The sequence below is a fragment of the Corvus hawaiiensis genome, chromosome 3 (assembly GCF_020740725.1).
Source record: "Corvus hawaiiensis isolate bCorHaw1 chromosome 3, bCorHaw1.pri.cur, whole genome shotgun sequence".
NCBI lineage: Eukaryota > Metazoa > Chordata > Aves > Passeriformes > Corvidae > Corvus > Corvus hawaiiensis.
Genome location: NC_063215.1, coordinates 5,893,817 through 5,921,781, shown reverse-complemented (window position 1 = coordinate 5,921,781; position 27,965 = coordinate 5,893,817). Strand labels below are relative to the sequence as shown.

Sequence of the window (27,965 nt, the reverse complement as noted above, 5' to 3'; positions counted from 1 at the left end):
GGAGGCCCAGAGCCATCAATATTCTGTCTGGTACCAGTGACAGCTTTAAGGACCAATATCTTTTGACCTGCTGGAACTGAGAACTGAAATCTTATGCCATTAGAAAGAAGAGGTTTTCAGTTTTATAAAATGATAACACACCATCACCTTAATCTGAGAAATATGTACCTTACAAGGGAATATTTCTGAACTTTCCTTCTCTTAAGACCTTCCTAATTGAGGTAGGAAGATTTCCTGATGGAAATGTGAGAAACACTATTTGAAAACAACACAAAAGGAACATTTTCTGTAAGTCCAGATGTGATCAGACTGTAGGATCTTTAAGGCAGGGACTTGGTATGCCTGGTTAATAGTCTGAGATGCAGCCATTCTGGGAATAGTAAACATTTCCAATAAATTTACTAACAGACACAATTTTCTGACACATCTGTGCTGAAGCCAACTTTGAAGACATGGAATACCATAGGGTGGAAGAGAAAAACAAATGAAAGAATATATGTATTTATATGAATTAAAGTTATAGAACATGCTGAAGTCAACAAGGTTAATGACATGATGAAATTAAAGCATGTTCTCAAGCCCTTGCTGAGTCAGGGCCTATATGCAAGGCCAGGCCTAGACTAAAACACTTGCAATGGGAACAGTAGTTGGCAGACGCTCTCTTTCAAGAGGGAATTATTTCCCCCTGTGTGTTTGAATATTCCTCCAAGTGCTGCTGGCTTTACTGGGATGCTTTGTTCTGTTTCCCAGCTGAGCTCCCATGCTCGCACACAGGAGCAGTAGCACAGCTGGAAGTGGATTAGAGCAATCTGGTGGCAGCAGTCCTGGGAGGAATTAAGCATCTCACTGCTGGAATGGGAGGCCTAAATTACATTATTATTTAGAATTGAGTTTTAACTTCATTGCTCTATGGTTTTGTCCTGGTGGATATCTCCCTTCGGTGAGATAGACTTGGTGTATCTTAAGTATGTTCCCCACAGCAAGGACTTAGATGAAGCTATGGCCTTGCTCAGTTCATTGTCCAAATCTTATATAACCAAATGTTTGGGTTTAAACATCCAGCTGATCTTGATGTCCAGACATGATTGTTCACAGGCTTATATTTAGCCATTGCAAGTTATCACATGGTAGAGAGCCCAGTGACTGGCTCCTAGGAGTCAGTTTGCAAAACTGTTCATGACCTCAAAGGGAAAAGCATTAGCCCAGGATCTGTTTTTCCCTAAACAGTTTTTTTTTGTTGTTGTTTTTTTTTTGTGTTTTGTTTGTTTGTTTGTTTATGCATGCAAATGTTCTTCATGAAATAAAAGGGAAAAGAAGAATGAGACAAATGAAAATAAGTGTTGCTAAGTTTCTTCACTAGATAGATCTTAAGTCATTGACTTTCAGCTTGAAAACAGTGCTAGAAATGAGGTGACAAAACGGGAATTAGAGAAATAATTCTTGTAAAAATATCCTAGTTCCTCAGATTGCAGAAAAAAGTAATCTGAATTTCATGGACTTTGAGACCAGAAGGCTCTTTGGGTTATTCACTATCATCTGCTACCAATCACATCCCAGTCAGTTTTGCCCATTGAGCAAACATGTTAATGTTTCATCTTTAAAATTATTTGATTTGATTGAGCATAGAACAGGAGAAACTGAAGTGTCCTTGGTGCACTGAAGTGTATTTGGTCTTTGAGACTTTTTTCCAGTCCTTGAGCACTGTCTTATTGCTTTCCTTTGACCTCTTGCTGGAATTCCCAATGCCTTTTTTTTAACTGGGGACACCAGAACTGGGAAAAATGTTTTTAATACTTGCCACAACAGCTCAGTTGCAACAGAGGCAATGTGACCTCCCTACTAATACTTGAATTACTTTCATACATCCAGACTTAATTATAACTGATTTTGCTTCTGCTCCTTTCAGGGAGGTTAAGTTGACGCATAATCACGATGATTCCTAAGTCATTTCATGGGGCTTGAAACAAAAAAATCTCAAAGACAGAGAAACAATGGGAAAGAATTAAGATGTGAGTAATTTGTAAATCTCATAATCTCATGGCTTTTTGTCACAGTAGCCATTTTTGAATGCAGAAGACAGAAAATTTGGAAATATTAAATAAATCTATTTGAGACCGAGATTTTCTAAGTGAACTGAGGGATTTGAGAACTTAATAGCTTTCAAATTTCATCCTCAGGTGCTGCTAGCTAGGCATTGCTGTGTCTCCCCCTCTTGTGTCTTCACCGATGCTGGAAATAAATAACACAGTTGAAATCAGTGGAATGCAATTGGGATTATCCGGGTGTAAAAAGAAGCAGACTTTATTATTCTACATGCCTGGAATTGGAAGAAATTGATATTAGAGAGTCAAGCACCAACACCCTGTACAGGAACAAATGTCTTTGCTTAAATCTTGGAACACAAGGGGTCACCACAGCACTGCTGCTAAAGCCCAGCTGCACTCACTACCAGAAGCTCACTTTACTCTTACTTGAATTAAGATCGATCCATGTAGTTTTCCTTTGTTAGTCCCAGAATCATCTTATTTGCTCTTTGGTAGTAAACCAAAAGTATACACTCTGAGTGAACACACTTAAAAATTGAGGTATCGGAGCGACAACCTCATACTATAAAGAACGTGTGTTTATAATCTGCAAAGCTTGATTTTATTTATTTATTAATTTATTTATTTCCGAGTTCCTGATGCAAATCAGCTTCTGCTTGTCTGCAGTTGCTTTAGGGACACCTGCACAAGATTAACATGGCAGAGGTCAGGATTAGGCCCTCGGCAACGTGCCCTAGAAGTGCTGCTTGTCCCTTACGTGCTGCTACAGAGTCACAATGACTTGTGAAACACAGGTTCGATGCTGTTCTTCCTGGGGCACTTGTAGGCCAGTAGTTTTACATTCACTTGCTTCCTGCCCTCAGGGTCGCTTGGACTCCTAAGAGACTTGGAAATTAAGCTTTTCTTTGGTGTCATTTGAACACCTGGGTTTTCTTCTTAAAAACCAGCATATGAAGGTGCTCTGACCACATTCTTCATGATAATGTTACAGGTATTGCATTTATTTCTTTCCTCCATTGTAAAACTGGATAAGAGAAGGGAAGGAGGAAACCTGAGATTTCAGGAAAAAAAAGAAACAAGTCAAAACAATCTTTCTGGATGCTTGAAAAACATGTTTAATTTACTTTTTAAGGCATTATTGATTCACCTGCTTTGCTAGGTTTAATCTGGGAGTAGGATAGATGGTATCACAAAAATAGGAAGATGCCAAGATGCCTTTTCTTGTTGCTAAATTTACTATTTATCCCTCTCTAACCTGAAACCAGTCCACAGCTAGTGCATTACTGCTTTACTAATGTAAAGTTTGTAGCCAAAGAGTATTTTTATTTTGTATAGAGGAAGTTTCAAGGAAAATGATTTAAATTATTTTTATAAGGCCATATAGAAAAGCTTGTGAGAAGAAGACACTCAGGTCTCTAAATCCAAGTAACCTCTTAATCCTTGGATCATTGTTCTCTATCTTAGGAAAAGGTAGCTGAGAATCGAGCTCCTAGTCTCTCTCATTCCTTCTATGGAGGTTTTGAGACACATCTGTCAAAATATTCCAGACTTTTTGAGTGAAGCCTGAATGAATGAATGAATCAATCAATCAATCAATCAATCCACATCATCAGTCTGTAGATAGGGTGAGAAGGGAAGAGAAGAGAGATGATAAGGGAGGGATCATCTCACCTAAATCTGTCTAAAAGTTATACATTAATCATTCAAAAGTCCTTGTTTATTTCTGATCAATGGAGAGAGACATCAATGAATTTCTAAAGGACAGTTTGATTTTTCTTAAAATATGGGTCTAAAATTGGGAGAATTTCCTTTGGAGGTGCCGGTCCTTGATTGCCAGCTATAAGGGAGACTTGAACAATTAGGTTAGACTAATTACCTAACAATAAGATGGCTGAAGTTAGGCAAGGGGAATCTTACCCATAAGCAAATGAACAGATTTTTGATGCGTCCAGGTTTCTGAGGGTGCTTTGGGTGTCCCTCAGCTGTGTCAACTCCATGCTCCTCTGAGTCCTGGATGAAGCCTGGGGCTTAGCACCTCCATTTCTCTGCACATATACAGAACAAAATCCATGTGCCTACATCTATGGAAAATATGTCCCTGTTTATGCCTGGTTCAGATCATGTCTGAAAGGTGATTTTTGACTAGAGTTGTGTGGCTGTTTCCATGTGTGCCCCTGTGTTGGTGTGACTCACACCCCTCCTGGTGTTAGCTCATCCCTACACTGACCAGGAGTAAAAAACCCTTTTTCACATCCCAGTTCTGACTTGTCTGGAGGATGAACATGGGCCTTTGTCCCCTAAAATAACCCAAAACCAGGAGAAAGTGGAGTTGAGGAAAAAGAAACAATAATTCATTTCTCTTCTGTGTACACAAACAGGTATTTGTTGATTCATTAAGTGGGTAGAGACAGACAGATCACAGCTCTTCCACATGGCTGTGTGGGCATTCACCTTTATTGTGGGAACATGTACAAGACTCTTTTCCAGTGAATATTGAATTATTTATCTGGAGTGGAACATCTTTAATAGGAGAGCTGAATCACCCCAGAAACTCCCTTTGGCCCAGACTTAGGCATCTAAATGCCTCGGGTGCATGGGAGCACACAACCTTCATCCTCCTGTGCATTTCCAATGGCTCTCTCAGTGACCTCCCACTCATTTGCTGCTCAGACAGAGCTGGGGAGTTTATGAGGCAGAAACATGCCAGGAAAGAATGCTGCAATGCTCAAATTGGCAATGTATTTGCCCTGTGGGGGGTAAACCCTAATATTTAAGTAACTTTTAAAAAAACTGGAGGTATTATCCTAGATCACTTGGGTGAACTGTGGAATTATATTCAAAGGTTAGGATTCATCTTGCCTGACTTCACCTCCCTGAAAGTGAGGTGTCTAGTCTGAGCTAGTCCTTTAGGTTTCATGTGTAATTCCTGCAGCAAGAAGGGCATGTGTGGAGTGAGTCACTCTGGTTTGAATCAGGTGTCTCCGGCAGTTGGATGGAATTACCCTCTGGAGAGGCTCAGTCCCTCTGAGCAGAGAGGGAACCTACAGAACCAGCTCAGACAAGGCACCTGACTCCTAAATGGCTGGACAGAAGAAATCAAGGCAGCACTCAGATCTCAAGCATTTTATTGAAATTCCCCCTTGAAAGAGGGGAAGATAAACTATTCAATATGGAGTACAGAGTCACGTGTATTGCAGTCACAGCCCTCCATGGAAAAGAATTAATCTATACAGATTAAAGTTACAATACTCTCTTGAGCCAGCCTGAAAAAAAGAAATGAGCAGGATGGAGAAAAAAGAGACTGAAAATATGAATCCTTGGATTTTAATCAGACTGTCAGGCTAGTAGAATGATACTATTTTCTTACCTTAAATTGCTGTTTCTTAGCTGGTTCCCCTCTCCTAGCAGAGAACAGTATTGGGTCTCATACAATATCAAACTGTGAATCTGGAAGTGATCAGGAAAGGTGGTTTATTTTTTTAAAGGAAAAATAAATCTCAGATTGTTTGATTGAGACTGTGAATATTTATGTACTGTTCCCCCTTTTCCCTCATTGTGTATTTCACCAAGTTCATTTGCGTGTGTTACAGGATAAATCTTACTGGAGGGCAGTGGAAGAAAGCAGTAAAAAGGGAAAACATCAATCAGTGGTCAAGGGTAGCAGCAGGAATCATTCATTTTTTTACATGGATCATGGTTTGTTGAACTTGCCTAGGCTTGACAATTAAGAACCTTGCAGTTGTGCCAAGGTCAGCCTCAGGTAGTTTCAGGTGTTGGCTACAAAAGACAAGATGTTGTTGCTGGCCTCCAATGACTTTGTAGCCTTATTGTCACAGGGATAATCACTTAGAAATAGGGCTACATATATTTGTCCTTGACTTGGAGAAAATGTTTTGTGACAAAAGTTTTATTTAAGAAAAATGCCATGGGTGGTGTGGGTAACCTGATTTATTGGCACATGTGGGTGGAATTTTGTGAATAATAACTTGCTTTGGAAGGTAAAAGTATTTTCTCTCAAACTTTTTGAAACAGAAGGTTATTCTCGTTTTAATTTGGAAATGATATGTTAGTTTTTAAGATTACCAACATTTAAAAACTGACGTGAAAACAATTGGATGTCTAGGCATGACTTACTTAACCAACCGTCCCCAAACATGACTTTCTTGTTTTCGTGTTTGTTTGGAAATATTGCATTATTTTGCTTAATGTTTGTTTAAAAAATTAACTATTTTTGCTCTTTTCACATAAATCAAGTAGTTTTTATGTTCAATTTGCTTAAAAATCTATTGTTCTTAGTACTCTGATTGTGCCCTCTATGCCTTGCATTTCTTTCCATAATAACTATCAAGTGAAATCCTTATCCTGCAAGAGGTTCCCCACAAACACATAAAAAAGGAGTCACCTCACCTCATTTTAGCTATTTTAAATTTAGGTATCCAGTCAGCCTATGAGAGAGAGTGGGAGAGAGAGTGAAGGAGAGATTGAGGCTCCTCTGGTGGTAATTTGGCTTTTCCTAGGCTACTATTTTAGGATGGAATTATTTGCCTTCCAGTGGCTCGTTCAGGCCACAGAGATTGGTGTTTATGTGCTTTGTCTGCTTTGCTGTTTCTCCTTGTCCCAGCATTAAGCAAGGAAGGAAATATTTGGAGTTCAAGGAAGGGGAAAAAGAGTCCTTGCCTGACCTCTGCAAACGCTGTGGGTGTGGGCAGCCTGAATTGGTTTTACTTTTTCCGAACCATTTTTCTTTTACTACTTTCTAGTTACTTTCCATTTTGCTTCAGCCTTATTTGACCCACTGAAAACAGAGATGGAAATGACTGATGACGCTGGAAGTTTTATGGTCGGTATTATTTCAGGGGTCAGATGAACTGATTATAATAGTATCTTTTGGCTTTAAAAGCTGCTGGAGAAATCCTAACCCCACTGAAGTCAACAATGAAGCAAAACTTCCATGGGCTTCAGGATAGCCAAAATTTCACCCTGAGTACCTATTAATGAATCTTTGTCATCTGGCCTTCTGCTTGGCTTGCAGGATTGCTCCATGCATTACATTTTCCAATGTTTTGTTCAGATGTAGTATAAGTACTTCAAAGCACAAGGATTTCTCTCCATCTCCTGGAAACAGTTGCACAGGCTAATAGTTTAAGGAAGTTTTTGCTTGAAAATTTGAGTAACAGAGCCAAAGTCTGTTCTTGGTTGATCTGGAGTAAATATGGAATAGCTTGTTGACAATGCAGCGTTACTCTTCTTTTACGTCAGTGTAACCGAGAGCCCAGTTTTGCCAATATTAACTTTTGTTACATTATTTGTATTTCTGTGCATATCAGAATTTGTTAATTTCATTGTTCAACATCAAGTAACCTTCTGCTGAAAACAGAACATCATTGTGAATTAGGTATCATCAGCTAAATTGAACCTCACCCTGTGCATTTGACAGATGGTAATACATTCATTAAGTGTTCTGTGGTTGCTTTGAGGTTGGAAAGTGCTATTTTTCTGGCTTCTAACTCAGGATTCTTAAGTAAAGTTGTTTAAAATCATAGTTTTGAAGGGAGAAGAAAAATCACAAAAAGCTCATGAAGTTTTTTTTTTATTAATATTGTTGTTTACTATTGGTGGGATGACAGGGCAGGACCGTGATTGCTAGAAGTTGTCTTTGGCTACATAAGTAGCTCAGAATGAAGTAGAGAAGTCTGAGAGAGATGGTTCCACCATAGATTTTGTATATAAGTGGGTAGAACTTCTTGGAATTTGAGATTATATTAAATAATCCCAGTGGAAGCAGTATGATGCTGGTGCCTTTGTGCTTGGTGATTCCACTGTCCAGAAAAATGGTTTCCAGGAGTTCAGACATTTCATCTGTTGCATGGATAAGCTGATGACAGGGCTTCTTTCTCAGAGCTGGTCACATTTGGGATCCCTAAGTTCCTACTGAAAGTCTGCAGGGTGGGGAAGCAATTGGAAGTAGAAATTTCGAAAGCAGTACAGAGCTGCATACTCAGGCCTGGTTCTACTTGGTGTTGTAATATTGAATTCTCCTCTCTGACATTACCAAGAAAATGCAAGAGTGAGGTTAGACACTTCAGGAAAAGTTCTCCCTACAGCTCATTTTGGGGTCACCAAGACCAAGTGTGTAAGAGAAAACTCCACTGAACACAGAGGAAGCTCTCAGGGTGTTTAATTCAAAGATATTCTTTTAATTACTCACTTCAGGGAAGATTAATCCCACCTATTAGCTGTTATCAGCAAACCTATTTAGTTATTTAATGATGTTTCCCAGAGGACAAGTTGCCAATGGAGTTAGGTGCTTAGCCACTTCTGAAATTCACTGTGGGTGATACTCTCACAAATGGGGAATTAGAAATTTTTTAGTTCTTCACATATTTTTAAATGTCTTCATCCAGTCTGGTGCTGTGACGTGTTCACATGGCCCCTGCCCTGGTGAGTGCATCCTCTCCCCTGTCTTCTCAGTGGAAACAATGTAGTCATCCAGATTTTCATGAAATAGCCATAGTATGAGAAGTTTGGAATTAAATCCAAGTTAAGGAATTAATCCAAGCTGGGTTTGGTCAGAAATGTGAGCCCAGGCAGTTCTTTCCTCAGGAAGAGTCCCAGAACATTCAGAGCTGTAGGCTATTCTGAAGAGGTTGTTTCCTGGTCTCCATTCACAATTTTTCACCTTTCACATTATGCCTAAATATCTACCAGGTAAGAGAGAAAGTGAATCCCCCTTGAGTGGGGAATTCCCCAAGTACCTTCTCAAGGAATGTAAGATTTTGAATCATATAGATAAATCTGAATGTGTCAGGGGATCTTACAAAGTAGGATTTGCAACATGGATATTTGCACATGGATTTCAAAAAATGCCTTGGAATTGACAGTCTTTAAAAATGTGACCCTGTGCACCTAAAATCCATTTGATATGGCAATTTTTTTACTTTAATTCTCTTAGTTTTTCAAATTTTTTTCACTATTTAATTGGAAGGAGAGCAGTTTTCTCTTACTCACTTTTTTTCTATTTTCCAGACTGTTCTGAGAGGTTTAATAGAATCAGAAGAGTTTTAATTAAATAAATGGGGTCATTGGTGTCACAAGTAGTTGTTCAGTTCTTGACTTCCAGGATAGAAGATGGTCCTGACCGTGTGGTGATTTCCTTGTGAGATGTCAGGATCCTGTGGGTTCCAGCAGAGCCTGTGAATTAGGTCACAGATGTATTGAACCCTGAACATATGCTTATTTCTGGCCTAAAGCTGTCATATGCAAGTGCCAAGTATGAATTCAGATAGATGTTTTTCTCACTGTCACAAACAGGCTTCACTCCAGGCATTGTTTTTGGGACAGCTGTGACACACTTTGATAGAGCAATGAGAGCAAAAAAACCCACCCCAAACCCTAATAAGTTCCAGAAAAGTTACATAAACACACCTCACCTGCTGCTCCTGTCTCCATGCACACACCTGACTGACCCTTATGGTTAGCATAAAGCATCAAACATCCTCCTGACGCTGGAATATTGCTCAGATGACTTGGAGAACCAACAGTCCTGCTGGGTGAAGGGAATACTGGAAAGTGGTCAGTGTTGAGCCAGTTCTCTAAAATCCAGATGAACAAAATTGAATTAAATCACAGTAATTTGAGTCCATTGTCTCTACATGAACACACTGTAAGAGGACACAGTCTGAGGCTGACCAAGAGAAGCAGAACTGTCTATTCAACAGGTGTTACAGGTCAAACCAAAAAGAGATCAGTAAATCCTTTGAGTGCTGCCACACTCCACAGTTCCTACCCTCCTGTGGAAGTTGTAAGGCAGGACAGCTGCAGGCAATTAAAGGCACCACTGCCAGCATCTGACAGTAGAATGTCAGTGTCAAAATTCAATTTGAATTGATTAAATGAGGGATAGCAACACTTTTGTTTTATGGATGGCAGCACTTCAGTTGCTTTAGATGCTCTGCTTTCAGAAATAAAATTCCTTCCCTCCCTGCTATGTTTGTGGGGGTGTTTTCAGTGGGATCACAGTCATTTCTCCAGTCAATCAATTAAGCCAGGGTTTGCCACTGTGTCTCAGAGTCAGCCACAAAAGAGCTGGTGTGGTTCCCTGGTGCTGGGCCAAGAGGCTTCAGTGGGAGCAAAGCATCAAGCGGCTTAATCTGACTTCCACTGCTGGCACAGGTTTAATGGATGTTAGGGCAGCAGAGAAATCATGTTCTGTGGTGTTCAGCTCCTGCTCTCTCAGTGGCCCTGGATGTGCTGCCTTTCTCCCTGTGCCAAAAGCACAGGGGTAGCTGACAGCAAAGCCTGTGGAGTTACCTGTGCCAGGAAGGCTCTCTGTGAAAGGTGATTGCTGCAGCCCTTTAGAGTGCCTGTTGTGGTCCATAAATATATTTAGAACCATAGAATCATAGAATTGTTTGGGTTGGAAAACACCTTAAAGACCATCTAGTTGTGCCCCCCTGCCATGGACACCTCCCACTATCCCAGTTTGCTCCAAGCCCCATCCAACCTGGCTTTGAGCACTGCCAGGAATGGGGCCACAGCTTTTCTGGGCAGCCTGTTCCAGTGCCTCACTATTTCACAGTCAAGAATTTCTTGCATATAATCAACCAAATTTCCCCTGTTTCAGTTTGAACCCATTGCTCCTTGGACTTTATCTCCATAGGCCTTGTAGTGCTACATCACCTGAGTAACTCTCCCCTAAGTTCAGTGGCAGTAAGTTACTCAGAGACATAAGATTTTACAGTATTAAGCCATTAATACTGACTCCAGCCTACATCTGCAGCAGGTATAAATCACTGCAGGTAATTTTCACCAGCTGAAATTCTGGCCCTAAGCCCAAAAGTCATGTTGTTATTTTTTCACATTGTAAATTCTTGCTGTTTCTTATTTATGTTGCTTTAGCACTTTGGGGCACTTGTGGGGGACCAGGACTCCATCATGCTTTTCACCCTTCAAACAGAAACACAGAAGACCCTTCTTTCCCCCAAGTGTTTGCAGTTTAAGTAAGACACAAATCTGCACAGAGTTATTCAGGTTTTTGTAAGTGCATTATTTCAAGCAAATTTTTCTGTTATCCTGAGAGTGAAGCATAAGAACACAAATTCCTTGCCTGGGTGAAAAATTTCCACTCTGCTGTAGAGGTCTACATGGCATTTGAAGACTGGAATTTGTTGGAGATGGCAGCAGTGTGGGACGTGATCTTCAGTAACTGAACTAAGAGGTCTGGAGTCTCCTTTCCATTGAGAGACCCTATTTGAGATCTCTCAAAAAGAGCATTTGCACCCAAGCTGAACCAGAGTTAAATGGGAATTTTGACACTGGCTAATATCTAATTTGTAGTATATCTTTCAGCTGCACGGAGCTCTGGTTAGCATCTTTGGAATTACTGCTATTGCCTTTAATTACTCTGGAAGGGGGTTGAAAGAAGTAAAACTAAGGCTTGACAGAGCTGAAGTAATGCTAGAAAATTCTTCTTCATTGCAGTCCTACATGGCTGGTTAGAAAAATGAAGGAGCAGTGTACAGCGTTCCAGTTCCTGTGTGATGGCTTTCAACAGACCAGAAGAATATCATAGGGAATATGTGGTTTTTTGGTGTATCATATTGACAAGTTGTTTTTTTCTTTCTGTGATCTCTTTCATGCTTTTTGTTGTTTGTCAGGAGAAGACATGGCACACCAAGGTCCCTGTGTCCCTTTTCCCATTGCAGGATGAGCTTTACCCTCAGGCAGACATACCTTGCTGGGCTACTTTGCCATTGGATTGTGTAGGCTTTGGAGCACAAATTAACAGCAAAGAAATTGGTTCTTGGCTTTTTTCTAGGCACTACTGTAGCCATTGAAAATGAGTGTTTATTAACAATTCTTATCCTGCCCTAATCACTTATTCTTTGCTTTTTTTTGGGCAAGCTCTTGAAAGGGGCTTGGTGAAGGCTCTGAAGAAGCTGGATGATTACCTGAGAACTCCCCTGCCAGAGGAGATTGATGCAGACAGCACTGAAGAGGAGAAAGTATCTAAACGCAAGTTTCTGGATGGAGATGACCTGACGCTTGCTGACTGCAACCTTCTGCCCAAACTCCACGTTGTCAAGGTAAAAGATATCATGAGATCGTCAAAGAAGCCTTATCTGACACTGATGTGCCTTGCTCTGACAGCTGAGTGCTAAAGCCAATGTGTATTTCAGCAGAGAGACTTAGAAGAGCAGTTTGAAACACACTTTTGCTTGTCAGTGTTTCCTACAGGTTAACTAAAGGAACTTACATTTAGTACATGGGAAAATTGTCCCATCACTAATATAGTGGTGAAGACAATATTAAGTTCTAGGTGTCTTGTCTCTTTATTTTTACCCTGCTGCAAGTAACAGCAGCATTTCATATTAATTAGTTCCTAATACCCTTAAGAAACATGTCAAATCTTTAGTCAGTTCCCACCCATTTGTAACTTAAGAGCAGCAGTCCATCTCTTTGGGGAATATTTATTCCATCTGGTATTTCACACAGAGAAGTTAACAAATCAAAGTCACTGCCAAGGTCCAGGATTTAAGATATACTATGGTTGCTGGTATAGTGCAAATCATGTACATCATCTTGACTTCTAAATGTTGCATTTATTTAATTTATCAGATGACATGTTGCTTTAGAATAACCCAAGTACCTGGCAGACCTTGGCAAGCTAGCGAGCTAGGAATTAAAGCCAAGTCATGCATCTAATTTGGCTCTGTGAGCCAAAACATAAACTGAGCCTGGGAGCTGACTGCACACATGCAAAAAGGAAAAAAAAAAGTTAAAAAGCACATAAGTCACCAGGTAAGAAATGTGATAATATCCTCACAGGTTTAGCACTTTTTCTGGCTCGTCTTCATTGGCGACGTTGGAGTCAGACAATGCAAAATGAATGTGTGGCCCCTCACTGGTTCTTGTCTCCTGGGGATGAAATGAAAGATGTCAAAAGAGAATTAAATTTTTTCTCAGACAAGCATAGCCATAGGATATTGCCTGAAAAGCATTTTACAGATAGAAGAAAAGGGTAAATTATTTTTTCATTTGATGGAAGATGTGTGTTGGAAATTTTGAAAATGTTGACTTAAGTTGCTCAGCAGGTTTTATCTTCCCCATATGCGTGTGAAGCATAATGGAAGGCAAGAATGCTTAATTAAATGCAGTTTAGGACAGGATTTGGGCTTGCATATACAAAATGGATCCTGGTAATAAAAACAAATCACAGTTATTTCTGAGAACATGACTATCCTAAGAAATCTGAGATGGAAAACAGCTCTACCATGTGCTTTAAAAATAAAGGGGAACTCTGTGGCACATATGTATGTAATTTATGCCCAGGAACAATTTTATACTGTCAGAAAAATTAGAGATTGGAAGCACACATTAAATTAGCTAATCCATCCCTTCCTATCAGCTAGTTCACTCTGTCACCACAAGCTTATTCTATATGGTATATTCTTATAGGGAAACTGAAATATCCCAATCCAGCAAGGTACTTAACCAACCAACTAGCTTTAAGTACACATTAATCCCATTGACTTCAATGGGACTGTACAGGTGCTTAAAATTAAGTATGCACTTAACTATTTTCCTGAATAAGGGCCTGAGTGTTTTTAGAAATCAAAAAATTGCCTTGATAGACAATTTCCTAGTCTAAAAAGTCTTGAAATAACCATTTTCTCCCTCAGTTTACCCCAATGCTCCTGTTTCTAATAGATGCTAAATCTGTTAGATTAGATCATGGTTTCCTAACCATGGTGCCCATACCACCCTGAATTTTTCCTTTTCATGAACACGGAGACAGCCTTCCAACAGCTGTAGGTGCTTATATCCTCTGACACAATTGGCCAGGCAAAATATATTACATATATTAAAAATATAATACCATATACATATATAAAATAATGTTAAATATAACAATTAATATGAAAACATGTTATTATCATTACTAATGCCTTTCTCTTAAATCTTTCTTGCTTTTTATGATTCAGCCCCTTCTTATGTGGTTTCTCAGCTTTAAGTGAGGTACTTAAGACTTGTAAAAAACCCCCAAAACCCCTAATATGGTAAAATCAATGAAATTCAAGTACCATAACAGTTGCAATTTGGTGACAGTAGCCAGGTTGTTGCTTTAGAGTGTCCTTAGGCCAAGCAGCAGCCTTGCAAGGTAGAGGACAACCAGCAGTCACTTCTCAGGCTTTTCTGGAAGTCCCCAATTCTCCAAACATTCCTCTCGTTTGCTATCAATTATATGACAGAAAAGAGGAAGAAGCTCCCTAAGAAGGAATCTGGAGATACATCACCAGTGAGGTGGTTTTTTTTCCTGTGTTTTATCTTTTCTTTAGATTGTTGCAAAGAAATACCGCAACTTCGAGTTCCCGGCGGAGATGACGGGGCTGTGGCGGTACCTGAAGAATGCCTACACCAGGGACGAGTTCACCAACACCTGTGCAGCAGACAAAGAAATCGAGCAAGCCTATGCAGATGTGGCCAAGAGGCTCAGCAAGTCCTAATTGTCCCCAGCCGTGGCTCAGTATCCCCTTTTACAGACTCTGCTCCTTGTTGCCTTAAGATGTACTTTATCCTTATGTTGTCTGGTTGGCATCCCTATGACTTCACCTGTTCCAAGTGTATTGGGCAGGGACAAATCTGCCTCTCCCTGGAGAAGAGAGAAGGCAGCTCGTGTGGGGGGGTGGAGACCCTTTGAAGTCTAATCCAAGATCTGGCTCAACTAGTATTATTTGCAATCAGTATTAGAAATGAGCCCACTTGACTAGTTTCTTGTTCTGTGTTGGGGGTACATCACTACCTGTATTCTTTAGAGTTTTAAAAATAGCTGAAATTTCAGGTAAGAGAGTTAGGAACACATAGAACTGGTTCTTCTCTAGGTTATTTCAAGGACGCTTTTTTTCCGCAGTTCTATTAAGATCCTTGAGGCATGAACAAAATACGAGAGAGAGAGGGGGAAAATAGGAGTTTGACCCTAAAGCAGAAATGCTCTTAGCAGTTATATTTAAATAAACTCTCTGAATGCATCTTGTGTCTTAGCAGGCCCAGGAGTTTATTGGGTATTTATTTTTAACTTGGCGCAAGAGGGGGAAGCCTGAGTGAATATGTCAGACTTGCAGATGCTACTCTGCATAAAATTTGCATGGTGGTGTTGGATCTGAATGTTTAAAGCAAAAGACAGTGAATGAGCAATTGAGCAGGCAGCCCTTGGAAGAGCAGGGCCTGTGCCAAAATGCCCAGTGGATCTGCTGGTTGGTAGAGACAGACAGACACAGCAATAACAGGGGCAGCAGATTGACTCCAGCACCCACAGAGGGAATTGGCACAGCAAACCAAACCACGTAGGATATTGTCGTCTTGACTGTATGGTTGCCAGTTCCTTTATAATTGCTATCTTGGGAAACTTGGATCAGCAGTGGGAAGCTGTCGCTGCACACGGATTCCAGGCAGGGGAAGTGCTTTTGTCGCCTTGGGTTCCAGATGGGTCACTTTCAAGTGCTCATCATCTCACCCCAGGAGGAGTTTGCTGTGAGAGCCTCAATGAGGCCAGGCTGGCATAGTGAGAGGCATGTTTCCAGCCAGGAATTCAGCAAGTGTGCTAGCAGAAATCCATGCATGATGCCTCAATTCCGCTCGTCCAGGCTTTATTGATCCAGGTTCCAAGATTCTGAATTAGGTTTTCTTCTAAAAGAGATGATTTTGCTCTGTCTGCGGTGTCTGCCTGGCACTTCTGCTTTACCCTAGTGATTGTTTGCCCGTTCCTTTAGCAAATTCAGAATGACAGCTCTTTCACTTGAAACTCTTGTGCTCCAGTATGTACAGCAGAGCACATGGCTCAGAGGTTTCAGTTTGGGGGAGATTTATTCCTGTTTTAAAAGATAAAGTGAAGGTGAGCTGTAACCTAATGTGGCTCCTCTTCTGATCAGAGCTACTAGAGCTGCACTGATTTGAGGGGAACCCAAAGCTGGTAAGCTGTGACCAAGGGGAACCTCACAGCAGACTTGTTTCCAGCCAGAGAGCTGGGAATGTGGAACAACATTGAAAGTCAGGCTCTGCCGTGTGATGCTGATGACAATCTGAAACCATCCTTTTGCTTTGGTGGGATAATTCCACTTTTCACACTAACCCAGCTGGGAGCAGAATGTTGTTCATTGACTGAAGAGAGTTTGCAGTTGACTATTGTTTTGCATGCAATGGTCAATTTGTTCTGAACTTTCAAAACCTTGGAAGAAAATCCATGAACTCCCAAGTCTTCTCCTAGAATGGGCTATTTTAGCATTGGCTAGACTGGAGGGCAAAGGTTTGCACTCTTTAAAATATTGCTGAGAAATCAGCTGGCTCAGAGAACACTAATAGCAGCCAGAAAAATCTAATGAGATTAGAAGTGTCTGCACAAGCACATGTGGCTTGTTAAAAACATTTCTTCATGAGATTGGAATTATTGTGATATTATTTTCCTTTTTTTCTTTTTTAAAATTCCTGCAATTATTTATTTATTTATTTATCTTAATTGACTTGATCCTTTCTTTCTGTCTTTCTGGTTTTTGTTTTCACTCAGCACATGGGTCAGGACGGTTCAGTCAGTTTAGAAAAGTGTTATTAGCAAAGCTCTGAAAATTTATTCCTAGTGGAAAGTCTTCTCTCTGATCAATGGTCCTGGGGATTTTTTACTTTCAATATGACCCTGTCAATCAACACAAACTACATTTTTCTCAGTTGTCTTTTCCCAGGTTTGCACTTCAATCAGTAGCTTTGTTTAGTCACAGTTGCAGTGAATCTTTGAATAAAAGGCATGGAAGAAGATGCAGATTCTTGTTCTCTGCTTATTATATTTAGCTCCTAAAAGAAGACTGTGCAAACATGCAGCAGATCTCAGGCAGGTGAACCAGGGTCTGCCCTGATTTCCTTCTCAGAATCTTCATCATTTTGCTGAATCTCATAGTTCTGAAATGCTCTTATATGGTTGGTTTTGTTTTTCATACAAGAGGGCCAAATCACAGTTTATTTCAGTGACCTCAAACTGCATCTGTTTTTAAAAAATTATGTTTAATAATGGTTGGGCTTATATCAAAAAGAAAATGATCTATAAATGCAATGAGCTTTTTCTAAGATGATTTCCATGTTCTTAAAAAACTTTTTAAGATTTCATAATAAAATCTGAAAGTCCACAGGCTAATATTTTTTAAATTAATTACAAAAAAATCCTTAAATAGTTTCATTTTTCATGCAATATTCCAAAATATCTAGATAAAATATAATGATGGATATGAGAAAATATTAGAGGGAAATGGAGCAGTTTTCAGTTATGGTGCCGGTTCTGTCTGAATTCAGTTCTCACTCTGCATCCTAGCTTTGCATTTTACTCATAACTTTATTATAGGCTGATCCAAGATTAGGGACAGGTTCAGGCATTCCCTGACCTTTATTTGGGTTTGAAATTCAAGCTCATCTTTTCAGATCTGTAACTTTCACTCACCTTTGTGCTTTTTGGCTTTATCCATAGCCAGAAGCAGGAAATACTGGAAATCCTACATAGAAAAGTGTTTTGCTAAGATTTTGAGCTCAGTTCTCAAGACTCAGGATCCATCACCAATGAGATTTTAAAGGGCTCCAGACTCCTTTAGGCAGAGTATTTTTGTATTCCATTGTATTTAGAATTATAAGTAATAAATATTAATCATACAGGATTCTATATCTACATTGGCAAGGCAGCATTTTTGAAAAGAATCTAAGTGACAAGACAGACATTGCAGATTTACAATAACTTTGTTCATAAATTTTTTTGCAAGATGTAAAGAAAGACATAGTGCAGAGAGGGAAGAAGCCAACAATGTGGATTTAATCATCTACATTTCAGAAATGAAGACCAAATGTCTGTGAAGATGTCCATTTCATCCAAACATTTCTTAGATATTTATTTCAAAGCTCCCTGCTCAGTCAATCCAACACTCTATTCATATTGGAATGAATATTGATTTTTCTTCTATTAGCAGTGGTATGGGAGTTCTTGAGGATCCCATAGATTAGTTACCCTTACTCTCTGTTAGATTGTTTGAATTGCCAGGAGGTCATTTTGCAGCACAGGTAGGACTAAGAGTATCCTTTTAAAGTCTGTTTAAACTAGGGCTTCTGAGAAACATTTTTTCCTATAGAAATCATATAATGATATTGCTTTATCAGGTCTAGTGTAGAATACAGAGCTACAGGTTACTCCTCTGCTTGCATCAACTGAAAAGCCACTGCCAGGGGGGGAATGACAGTCTATAGCACAAGGAAAATAGACAGGTTTGTTTCCTACAAGAAACTCAGCTGAATTCCATATAACATTTATTTAAAAATATATATTTATTTTATTTTAACCCCTCAACACCTTTCTCCCTCCCTTGTCTGTGCTCAAATTCAGTTCCAAGTTAGTCATAACCATTTCCTCAGTGATTAGTAGCAGGATTCTTGTGGATAGACACATGGAAAACTGTGTTTTAGTGTAACCCTTCCATCTGGTAGGATGAAGCCCCCTGTCTGCATCACCTGAGTTTGGCTAATTAGCTGAGTTGAAAGTATTGCAAAAATTTAGCCAGTGGAAATCACACTCCTGTAAAACCAGAAGCACATGGAAGCATTATTTTTTTAAAAAATGAATAGGTGTTTTAAAGAAAAAATACCCCAAAACTCTTGTGTCCTTCTTCATGTGTATTCTTTTAAGCATCAGGAAATTTTCCTTTGTTTATTACTCTTCTAGATGTATTTATTATTCTTGAATTACTTTTGATAGTAAGAAATATTTTTCCAGTGAGATTTTGCCTTTTTGCTGAATCTTTCTTCTCTTCATTAATTTTGATGTCTGCAATGACTTAGTAATTCCAGAGGAGGCAGGAAAGCTGTGAGGTTTATACTTGTTGAGAAGTTGAAGGAGGTAATGATTTTTCTTTTTTTTTTTTCTTTTTTTAGAAAACAGTATTAAAAGCATTAAAAAAAAAAAAAAAGTGTCTTTTCATCTGGGATACTTTAACCAGGAGTGATATACTGTTTAGTCTGGACTGTGAATTTCAGTACAGACAGGAGCAAGGCAGCATGTTGAGGGTGGCTTTGCCTAGGGGTTTCTCTGAGGTAGTAGACATGTTCCCTCTAAGTCACAAATTTCCCATTTCCTCCTTTCAGGAGGGATGTGCTGGTTTGGACCCTGGACTATGACAGTGCTCAGCAGTGAAAAGAGGAGTCCTGTTCCCTTTTCTCCCCTTCCAGCTCACATGCAGGGAAAGCAGAGAGCATTCAGCTGCTTTATTTCCTTGTCCCACATTCCAGACAGCACTCGGCCCCAGAAAGGCCCAGAAACCCCATCCAATGCTATTTTCCAAAGCTTGATCTGTCCATTTTTTAACACGTGACATAAAAGCCTGTGGAATCACGTGTAACCCCTCAGGCACTCCCCAGATAGGATTCAGCAGCCTCTCAGAGACTGTAGCAATCATCTTATTCCCCTGTTGCCCCAAATCATTCCCCTTTCACCATTCACTGGAGAAATGCTAATCCTGAAAACACTCCCCAGGATACGTTTGAATGTGGTGTATTTGAGCTGTGCTCATCAGCTAAGCAGCTCTGAATGGTGACATTGTCACAGCTCAGCAGGTCATGCCTCTGCTGCCAAGGGGACCCACCACCCGCTGGAGGGGCCGAAACTGCTCCACCAGAGATGGTGCAACCGTGATGAAAGGTTTGAGGGCCACCTTTCCTCCTGCCCGGCTCCCTGTCTGAAGTGTTAGAGCTCAGCTGGAGCCATGATCCAGTGCTAATGAGCATTTCTGGCTTCCAGCATGTGAATAGGGACTACTGATGTGTTTAATGTTAAACATGTGCTTGCCTGCCTGCCTGGAGAGGGGCCTAGAAGTCATGACAGAAAAGCCTGTTTTAACGAAGGGCGTTATTATTCTCTTCCCTTTGAAATCTGGTGGCAAAATTCCCAGTGGGGGAATTCCCAATAGGAATTCCCAGTAAAGCCAAAGGCGGCATAAGCATGAAGATGTTTCTAGTGCAGAGAGAACAGCGTACACCCAGGAAGAAAAGGAAGCAGCAGTGACATAAAGGGTCTTAGTGCAGAAGGAGGACACCAGGTGGCAACTGGAGGGACACGAGTGGTGCTGCCAGGCTCTGTTCTGGTCCCATGGGGGGTTTCAGAGTGGAGCTGGGAGCAGGCTATGCTGGCAGTGTAATGCCAAGGCATGTTCTGCTGTATCTCCAACCACACTCCCTATGGTGGTATCCCACAGCACAACGATGCCTCCATTGTGTCTGCCTCACTCTTATTATGAAGTGGCTTCTCTAAAGAAAGCTAAGAAGGGTGGGGGATTTTTTTTTTTTTTATGTATACATGAAGTGAAAACAATCCAAATATGCTTTAATGGTTCTCAACATGATACTGTCAATTCTCACCACAGGGTGGAATTTGTTGGTGGAAATTAAATTAAATTAAATTAAAGCAGAAAAGCTTGGCTATTGCTAATGGGTACTACTGGGAGCCCTAAAAGCAGTGTGCAGTGTAGAATCATAAGAGGAGTGAACATCCTTTAATTCCCAGAATTGCTTGGGTTTCAGAGGGTCATTTTAGCCTATTCTACTGCACTGCTGAGAAGTTGCTCTTTCCCTGTCTCTCTAGGTCTATAAACTGAAGAATTTGGGAAATGGCTACGGGCACCAAATTAGTCTTTTTCACTCCTTTTTTTTCCTCCTTCATTAAATTAACTACTTTAGTTTGAAAGTAAGCAATAAGTAAGTAGAATTTGCAAACAGCAGATTTCTCTACACTTTCATTAAGAAAGTTTTTAAGAGCTTTCAGGAAATGAGAGGTTATCCCCAGCTTTGGGAATAAATTGCAGTATAAAATACAAATGGAAGTGGGATTCTGATTAAATTATTGAAGCAGAAAGATTGCAGTTTGTTTTAAGGAACATGCTTAGGAGTAAGCAAACAGAATATTCCAGATACTGCAATAGGGGCTTCAGATTCAGTTCTAGTTTCTGGTTTGAGTTTTTAGGGTTTGTGTTTGTTTTTTTGGGTTCTTTTAAATTACCTATTGTACAACGCAAAAACTATATATATACATACACATATATATATTTTCAGAGTATTTATCTGCATTATTTAATTCAATAATGCTGTGAAGTTTGTTGGGATGGAAGGTGGCATAAAGAGGAAAACTTACACTCTTGAAACAGCACGATTATTTCTATGTCTTTGATTTGGTTCCCACTGGAATAAACACGAACCACACCACTTAGTTGTGTGGAAGCAGGATCTCAACTTCACAGACCCCGAAAGTTTGGCACTCCCTTGGAGGACAAGGTAATTTGCTGTTTAGCAATCTGAGCCTTGCCGTGGGCATAATGTGTTTTGAAGGTGTCCGGAGCCGTCCTTGGGTGAAGGAGCCATGCTTGCAAAGGACCACAGTGAATCCCCTGCTGTTTTAAAATGAGATTAAGCCATCAAGAGATGTGGACTGGCTAACCCCAAACCAGACACATTCGCCTGCAGCACAGCCGCTAAATTGGTCTGACATCAGGAACCGCAGCGAAGGAGCTTGGCCTCAGAAGTGAGTCAAAGCAGCATCTTTGTCACCAGTCATTTTCTATTTATAATGACACAGATCTATTTTATAATCACAGGGAGGCACAACAGGAGTGTGCTTTGTTCTGCCTAAATCGCATTTCTCGTGCGGGTGCGTTTAAACACAGCCCTTGGCCTCTTGCCCCACACCACACACACCCAGGGCGGGTAGTTCTGGCACAACAATGCACACCCTGTCGTGCTTGAATGCTCAAAGTCTCCAGTGCTGGAGCAATAAACTCCTGCTAAATGGCTTAAAAATGTTCCCTTAAGTGCACCGAGCTGCCCCGCTGCTGCCTCACTTCTCATTTCCAATGCCTGTTCTGTTTCTAAGCCTTGTGTTTCGAAGAAACCAGGAGTATGTTGTGTTGTTTAGTGATGGAAATTGCTGGGCAGTATTAACAGTAAGAATTTGGGGTGAAAAACCCCAATCCCCAACCCAACCCTCTTTCCTGATGCAAACCTGACAGCTTTTGCTCCTGACTGTGTTTTCAGAGGCTATGAACAAATTCCCAACAGCTGCTTGGTTTGGTTCCTGGAGGATGGGTCCTCATCTGTGCAAACCCTCAGAGCTATGATGGTAACCTCCCTTTGCTACCTTTTGTCCTTCCCTTTTTTTTTTTTAATGAAGGGTCCTGCTGTGTATTTCCTAGAAAATTATGATCGAGAGATCAATAGATTTATTTTTGTAACCTGGTTTCAGTTCTAAAGCCTGAAGATCAAAACCAAGTTGCATAGTAAGATTTGGGTGTGAGCAGAAGTGCTTTTTCCCCCTCCCAGACCTACTTGCTTTCAAATCCTGACTCATTTGGGGCACAATTCTGGTTACTTTGAGGGGGTCTGAGGTTTAAAGTGAGGAAGGGGAGCCCACTGATGGCAGGAACCAGTCTGGAAGTCTTAAGAGATATGTGGACAAGTTTCCTATCAGTGCATGAGCAACCTGTGCAGAGACCTGCATAGCCCCAATGGACCCACAGTTGCTTAAAAACTGCACTGACATTCAAGGGCAAAATTTGGGCAGTGAACCATGACGTGATGATCAGACATGGTACCTCTTCAGCATGTTATACAGGCAAAAATAGCTCATTTGAAAGGACACTCAAATATTTAGATACTGGTCAGGGCCTGAGTTCACAACTGGATTTTCTCCTCCAAAATGTCATTAATCCCAGAAATGCCTAATGGCTTCAGGACTCCCACCTGAAGTACTGGGCTAAAAGCACGATCAGGAACCCTTATGGAGAAAGCATAAACTCAGGTCTTTAAACTGACACCTGGTAAGCTTCAAAGAAAAGTAATTTATTTGTAAACAACTATTTTATGGTGTCTGACAGTGAAAAGTAACTGTGCATCCAGGGGTCTCCATCAGATAAGAAAGAGAGCCAGGATAAAATCCCTTTGCATACTTGTGTTTTTCAGTCAAGGAACAGCCTCTCTTAATGTGCAATTTTAGATTAGATTGCTACCTTTTGGGGTAGGAACTATGTATTTGTTCTCTGCATGTGCAGCTCCTTATGTGACAGGACCCTGATTAGGGCCTTTGTGTGCTGCTCTAACCCTCATAGTCTACAATAATAGGAAAAATATTACTAAAATGTCATTGCAGTTCACCTTTAATATTATGATTGTGAGACTACTCTGTCAACTGTGAATAAAATAATGTCCTTTTTGTATAATAGGTAGTATATTTTATTATTGAAAAAAGAGTTAATTTAATTTTTAAACACAAAAAAATGTATCTGCTCATTGTTTCATTTTAGGCCTTTGAATATATAAGCAAATATTTCTTTTGTATCCTTCAAATGAGTATGTGTTAAATGAAGAAACCCACCTTCCTGAATTGGAACTGTTTATACTTATATTCCAAGAGTGATTAACACCTGATAATTTGAATAAAAGTGGTTTATTTTCTCATTGGGTTATGGCTGAACTTTTGTTTAATTTTGTTAATTGTTTTTTTTGAAACAGGCAACTTTTCTTTGCCTGCAAGAAAAAAAAAGTGTGCTCAGAGCTTGAATACAGCTATAGTCATTCCTTACTCTAAGAATGGTATATGAGAACTGGGGGGGTTATGATGCACATCTATAAAATAATGGACAGGGCAAAATGGGGTGTGACTATTCACTATTTTGCATATCAGAGGTTATGTCTTCCTAATGAAATAATCAAGCAGCAAGCTTAAAGCAATCAGAAAGAATAAACTTTTTACTCAATGTGTAATTAAACTTTGGAGCCCTTTACTGGATGATGCTGTGCAGATCAAAATGAATATGGGCTTCAAATATGGACATACCAACTTCCTGAAGAACAGATCCATTTGTGTTGTTAAACACGAAACTTCGGAAGCAATTTCCAAGTCAAGAAGTTTCTAAATGCCTGGGTTGAGAGAAAGTCCGTCAGGAAGTGGGTTTCCATTTGCCTCATTTCTTACATTGTTTCTGCTGTGAGAGATTAGACACAGCCACGCGAGGGTCGGGTGCCTTGGCTCCAGGATGTCCTTTCTGGGATTACAATGCACAAATGTGAAGTATTGTAAACTGAATTCCAGCACAGAACTTTGAATTTAGCTTCCCCAAAGAAAACCAATTCCAGAGATGCTTTAGATACAGAGGCTCGGAATCCCTCTCATGGGAAATGACAGGGAATCACATTCCATCTGAAAGAAGAGTTCATCATCCAGCAGCTGCAACTGGAGAGGAACAAGCAGGATTTCTCTGAATTTACACGTCAACTTCTCTTCTGGACCAAAGATTGTACCCAGAGGGCCACATCTCTCTAGTCCTGCCTTGTTCTGGTACCACATCTCTTTTGATGTTGTGTGTGATATAAAAATGGGCATCTGTTCCAAATTCTCCAGACCCAAAGTGGTAAGTGCCAGCCTAATATTTCTGCTCTAACTAGTGCTGAAATACCCTTTCACTTGTCCAGCACTGTAGGAGTCCGCCCTGGCTGATTGCTTTTGGAGTAAGCTCTAAATGTGCAAACACCCAGGTGCAGCTTCATAGCAGATGTGATCTTTCCCTTTCTCTCCAGTCATGGCAGCATGAAGGAAAACCAGGGAATCTAAAAGACTCACCATCAGATGTATCAAAGAACTAATAAATATATATATTTTTTGACTATTTTCTAGCCAGTCCTGAATGGAAGTTCAACTTTGCTGTTCAGTCACTCAGCTGCTGAGGGTTGCTATGCACTGTTATGGCTGACTGGGGACACTGCTGTGCATTTTCTCATAGGAACCCACACTTTGCACAGCTCCAGCATGTCACTGTCCTGCCAGAACCACGGGTATGAGATTGCTCCATCCTGATGAGCATCTCTGGTAGTGGTCAGTACCAAATAATTCACAGAGTGGTGCCAGGAGCCCCAACCCTTGGAGTTTCTCCTACTGACCATACACAAAAAATGTTTGACACTGGTGGTTTTTTAGTGTTTATTTAATTAAAAATTATTCCCTATAGCTCTGTTTCCTCTCATTGTACAAACAAACCTAACACTGGTCTCAGGCTCTCTGGACACTGGCCTAGGTGATGTTTTAGGGTAGTAAAACCGAGTGCATCAGATCCATTAGGCGCTGTGTAAAATAAGTGATTTCTGTGGATAAGTGATTGTGATTGCAGATCTGAATGATGAAAAATGGGGTGAGTAACAACCTGGATCACGTATCATTTTTCCTGTCTTTATTTTATCATTCCTTATGCATTTGCTCTGAACAAAGCCAAAGCCTTCCTCTTTCCACAGCAATGTCTCACTGCTGCTGGTCATTTTTTTGGTCATTCGGCCTCTGAAAGATCACTTCGACCCAGGCAATCGCTCTATCTGACAGGGATTTGTACTGCTGTGTCTTCCTACTTGCCATGTAAAAAATAGAGCCCTTGATGGGCTCCACAGAGCTGCTGGCACCTCTTCCTTTAGGAATGGGTTGTGGGGAAGCTTTGTCAAGGAGGGTTTAGTTTCAGTTCTCTTTTTTATCTCAATACCTGACATAACACTCCACACGTCCTGCTAGACATGCTGCAATCGGTCCAGTCTGCGCCAGGCAAGAGTTTAGACATTTCAGGTGTCATCCATCCTTCATATCTCGTGCATGCCTTTCCTTTCATGAGCCCAGCAGATGCCTTTAATTGCCAGCCTTCGCTTCTTGGCTTTCCAAGGAGCAGCAGAGGAACTATGGAGTCCCTCTGGCGAAGGATGAAACGAAGGGGCCCAGCAGTGTTATGACATTTTCTTGCACTGAATTGGCTTTGGGAAGAACGGCCTCTTTCCTCCTGTTAGATAAGCACAGAAATCTTAAGCAGATGCTTGCAAAACATCAAACAAATATATACTTTAAAAAAATAAATATAGGCTATACCCACATGCCCCATAATCTGGCCAATATTCAGCCACCGCTGACAGGATCTAGCCTTTCTCTGGAGAAGCCTGGAGGAAAAGGAAAACCCGCAGTCTAGTCACTCCTCAGCAGGACTAGAACTGGCTCCTCCACCATCCCAGAGCCCAGCATGGCCATGCCAGCAGCTGGTGGCAAATTTCCAACCCGCCCTGTTGTTCAGCAACTAGAGGGAAATGCAACCCTTCTCTCTTGGGTGCTTAAACAGACTTTAATCTGTTTAAGTTTCTCCCTAAATCAGCACTGCAGAATGCAAAGGGGAATTTAATGCCATAGGGAAGAAGGTGCAGCAGTTTCAAAAGCCTAAACTGCCAAAAACAAGAAGAAAGGGTGTTTTCTTTAGTGCATACGTAAGACTTGTAACCCTTATGCTCCTGATTTCTAGAGCAGAAGTAATAGAGGGGATTTCTTCTGGTTCCCTCACACTGAAAGCCACAGGTTTATGGAAAAGCTGGATGGAAGTACATTCACTGGGAAGTGTGAGACAGAATTTATTTCAAGAAGTCCCCCTTCCCTCAACCCTTTGTTGAAACAACATTAAAGAACATTATTGGTGCCAAGGGAAGGACTTTGAAGAACCTGCTGGAGTTCAGGTCACTCATGTAATCCTCATCCAACTCCTGGTGTGGATGGGTTGTGGTACCAGCTTTCATCAGCTCATGCACCACATCCTGCACAGCTCCTGCCCCGTCGATGCCCTGAACGGGTGATGCAATTTGTTTTCTTGGCTCAGAGTGGTGCTGGGCCTTCTTTATTCCTTATTGCTCAGCCTGTTAGGAAACTCTTCAAAATAGTCAAGGTATCATGTGCTTTCTGCAGCAGTGTTGCTTGTGACTGCTTCACAAACGTTCATCAGATCACTTCATGTGTTCCCAAGGGGCACGGGATGATGTTTCACAGCATGGGAATCTAGACTGAAAACTTCAGAGACGGATTTTCACTTTAGATGCTCTGTTTCACCTATTTAAGATGTGATTTTTGCACTGTGCTGTGATTTCAGGGAACTGCTGTACCAGTAAATTCAATGTACTAGGATCACTCCCAATCTCTGGGACAAAGTGGCACGAAATGTCTCCTGTCCCTACTGGTTTACCCTCCTCAACTGAACAGATGCCTGCAAATGGCTTGTTAGAAACACCCTCCAGACAAATGAGCTTCCAACTGATTTCAAAGGTTAGTTTGGGAGGGTACTAGATGGCCTGAGCCAAGATACACATGCGTATTTATATATATAAATGTATAAATATATATACACATATACACTAAGTAGTAAAGGCAGGTATTTGGGTTACAGTTCCAAGTGCAGCTGTGAGTGCTCAGAAGCTCCTGCCCCTCAGCTCTTGCCTCAGGTCCCAGTGCCACCACCAAGGCTGCATACAAAAAGTAAGAAATTTGGGGCAGATGAGCAGTGTTTGATCTTTCCTGACTCTGGACTGATTTTGCAAGTATAGTAATGCTTTACTGTAGTTCTGCTTTGTATAATGTTTTGTACATGTATGCACACCTATCTATACATGCACACATGTACAGTGACATCCTTGCCTCTGAGCAGTGGGTTTTAATTCTGGGTTTTCCCTTATCGTCCTTAATGATTGCAGAAAATCAGTGCAGTTGGAATTTGAACTGCCACAGGACCAGCTGGCTTTGGCACCACACCTCTGCTGAATCCCAAGTCCTCAGAAGGTTATTTATCACACCACAGACAGAGTTGTGCTGCCTGCCCACTCTGCTGGGAATATTCCCTATCCTTTGCCACTGGCATGATTCCCCAGGGAGAGCCCCACAGCTGTCAGAGCCAGTTGGATGCCTTGTTCTGCAACCAGCACTCATATTTATGGTGTATGGGGTAAAATCTTTATTCATAAAGCAGCAGCTTTAGCTTTTCATTGTCAGCGTGGATGTTGAACTAATCAGAAAGGGGAGCGGGGGAA

General features: G+C 40.8%; 1 protein-coding gene across 2 annotated transcripts in view; it reads left to right on the top strand.

Annotated features, from left to right (window-relative positions):
• Positions 1-23,558, top strand: part of CLIC5 (chloride intracellular channel 5) — a 79,693-nt gene extending 56,135 nt beyond the window's left edge. For both annotated transcript variants that reach the window (XM_048298746.1, XM_048298747.1), the window contains exons 5-6: positions 11,949-12,130; positions 14,384-23,558. In XM_048298746.1, the coding sequence (XP_048154703.1) occupies positions 11,949-12,130; positions 14,384-14,551 (350 nt within the window). In that variant the 3' untranslated portion in view covers positions 14,552-23,558. The remainder of the gene's footprint in view (positions 1-11,948; positions 12,131-14,383) is intronic.
• The last annotated feature ends 4,407 nt before the right edge of the window (positions 23,559-27,965 follow it).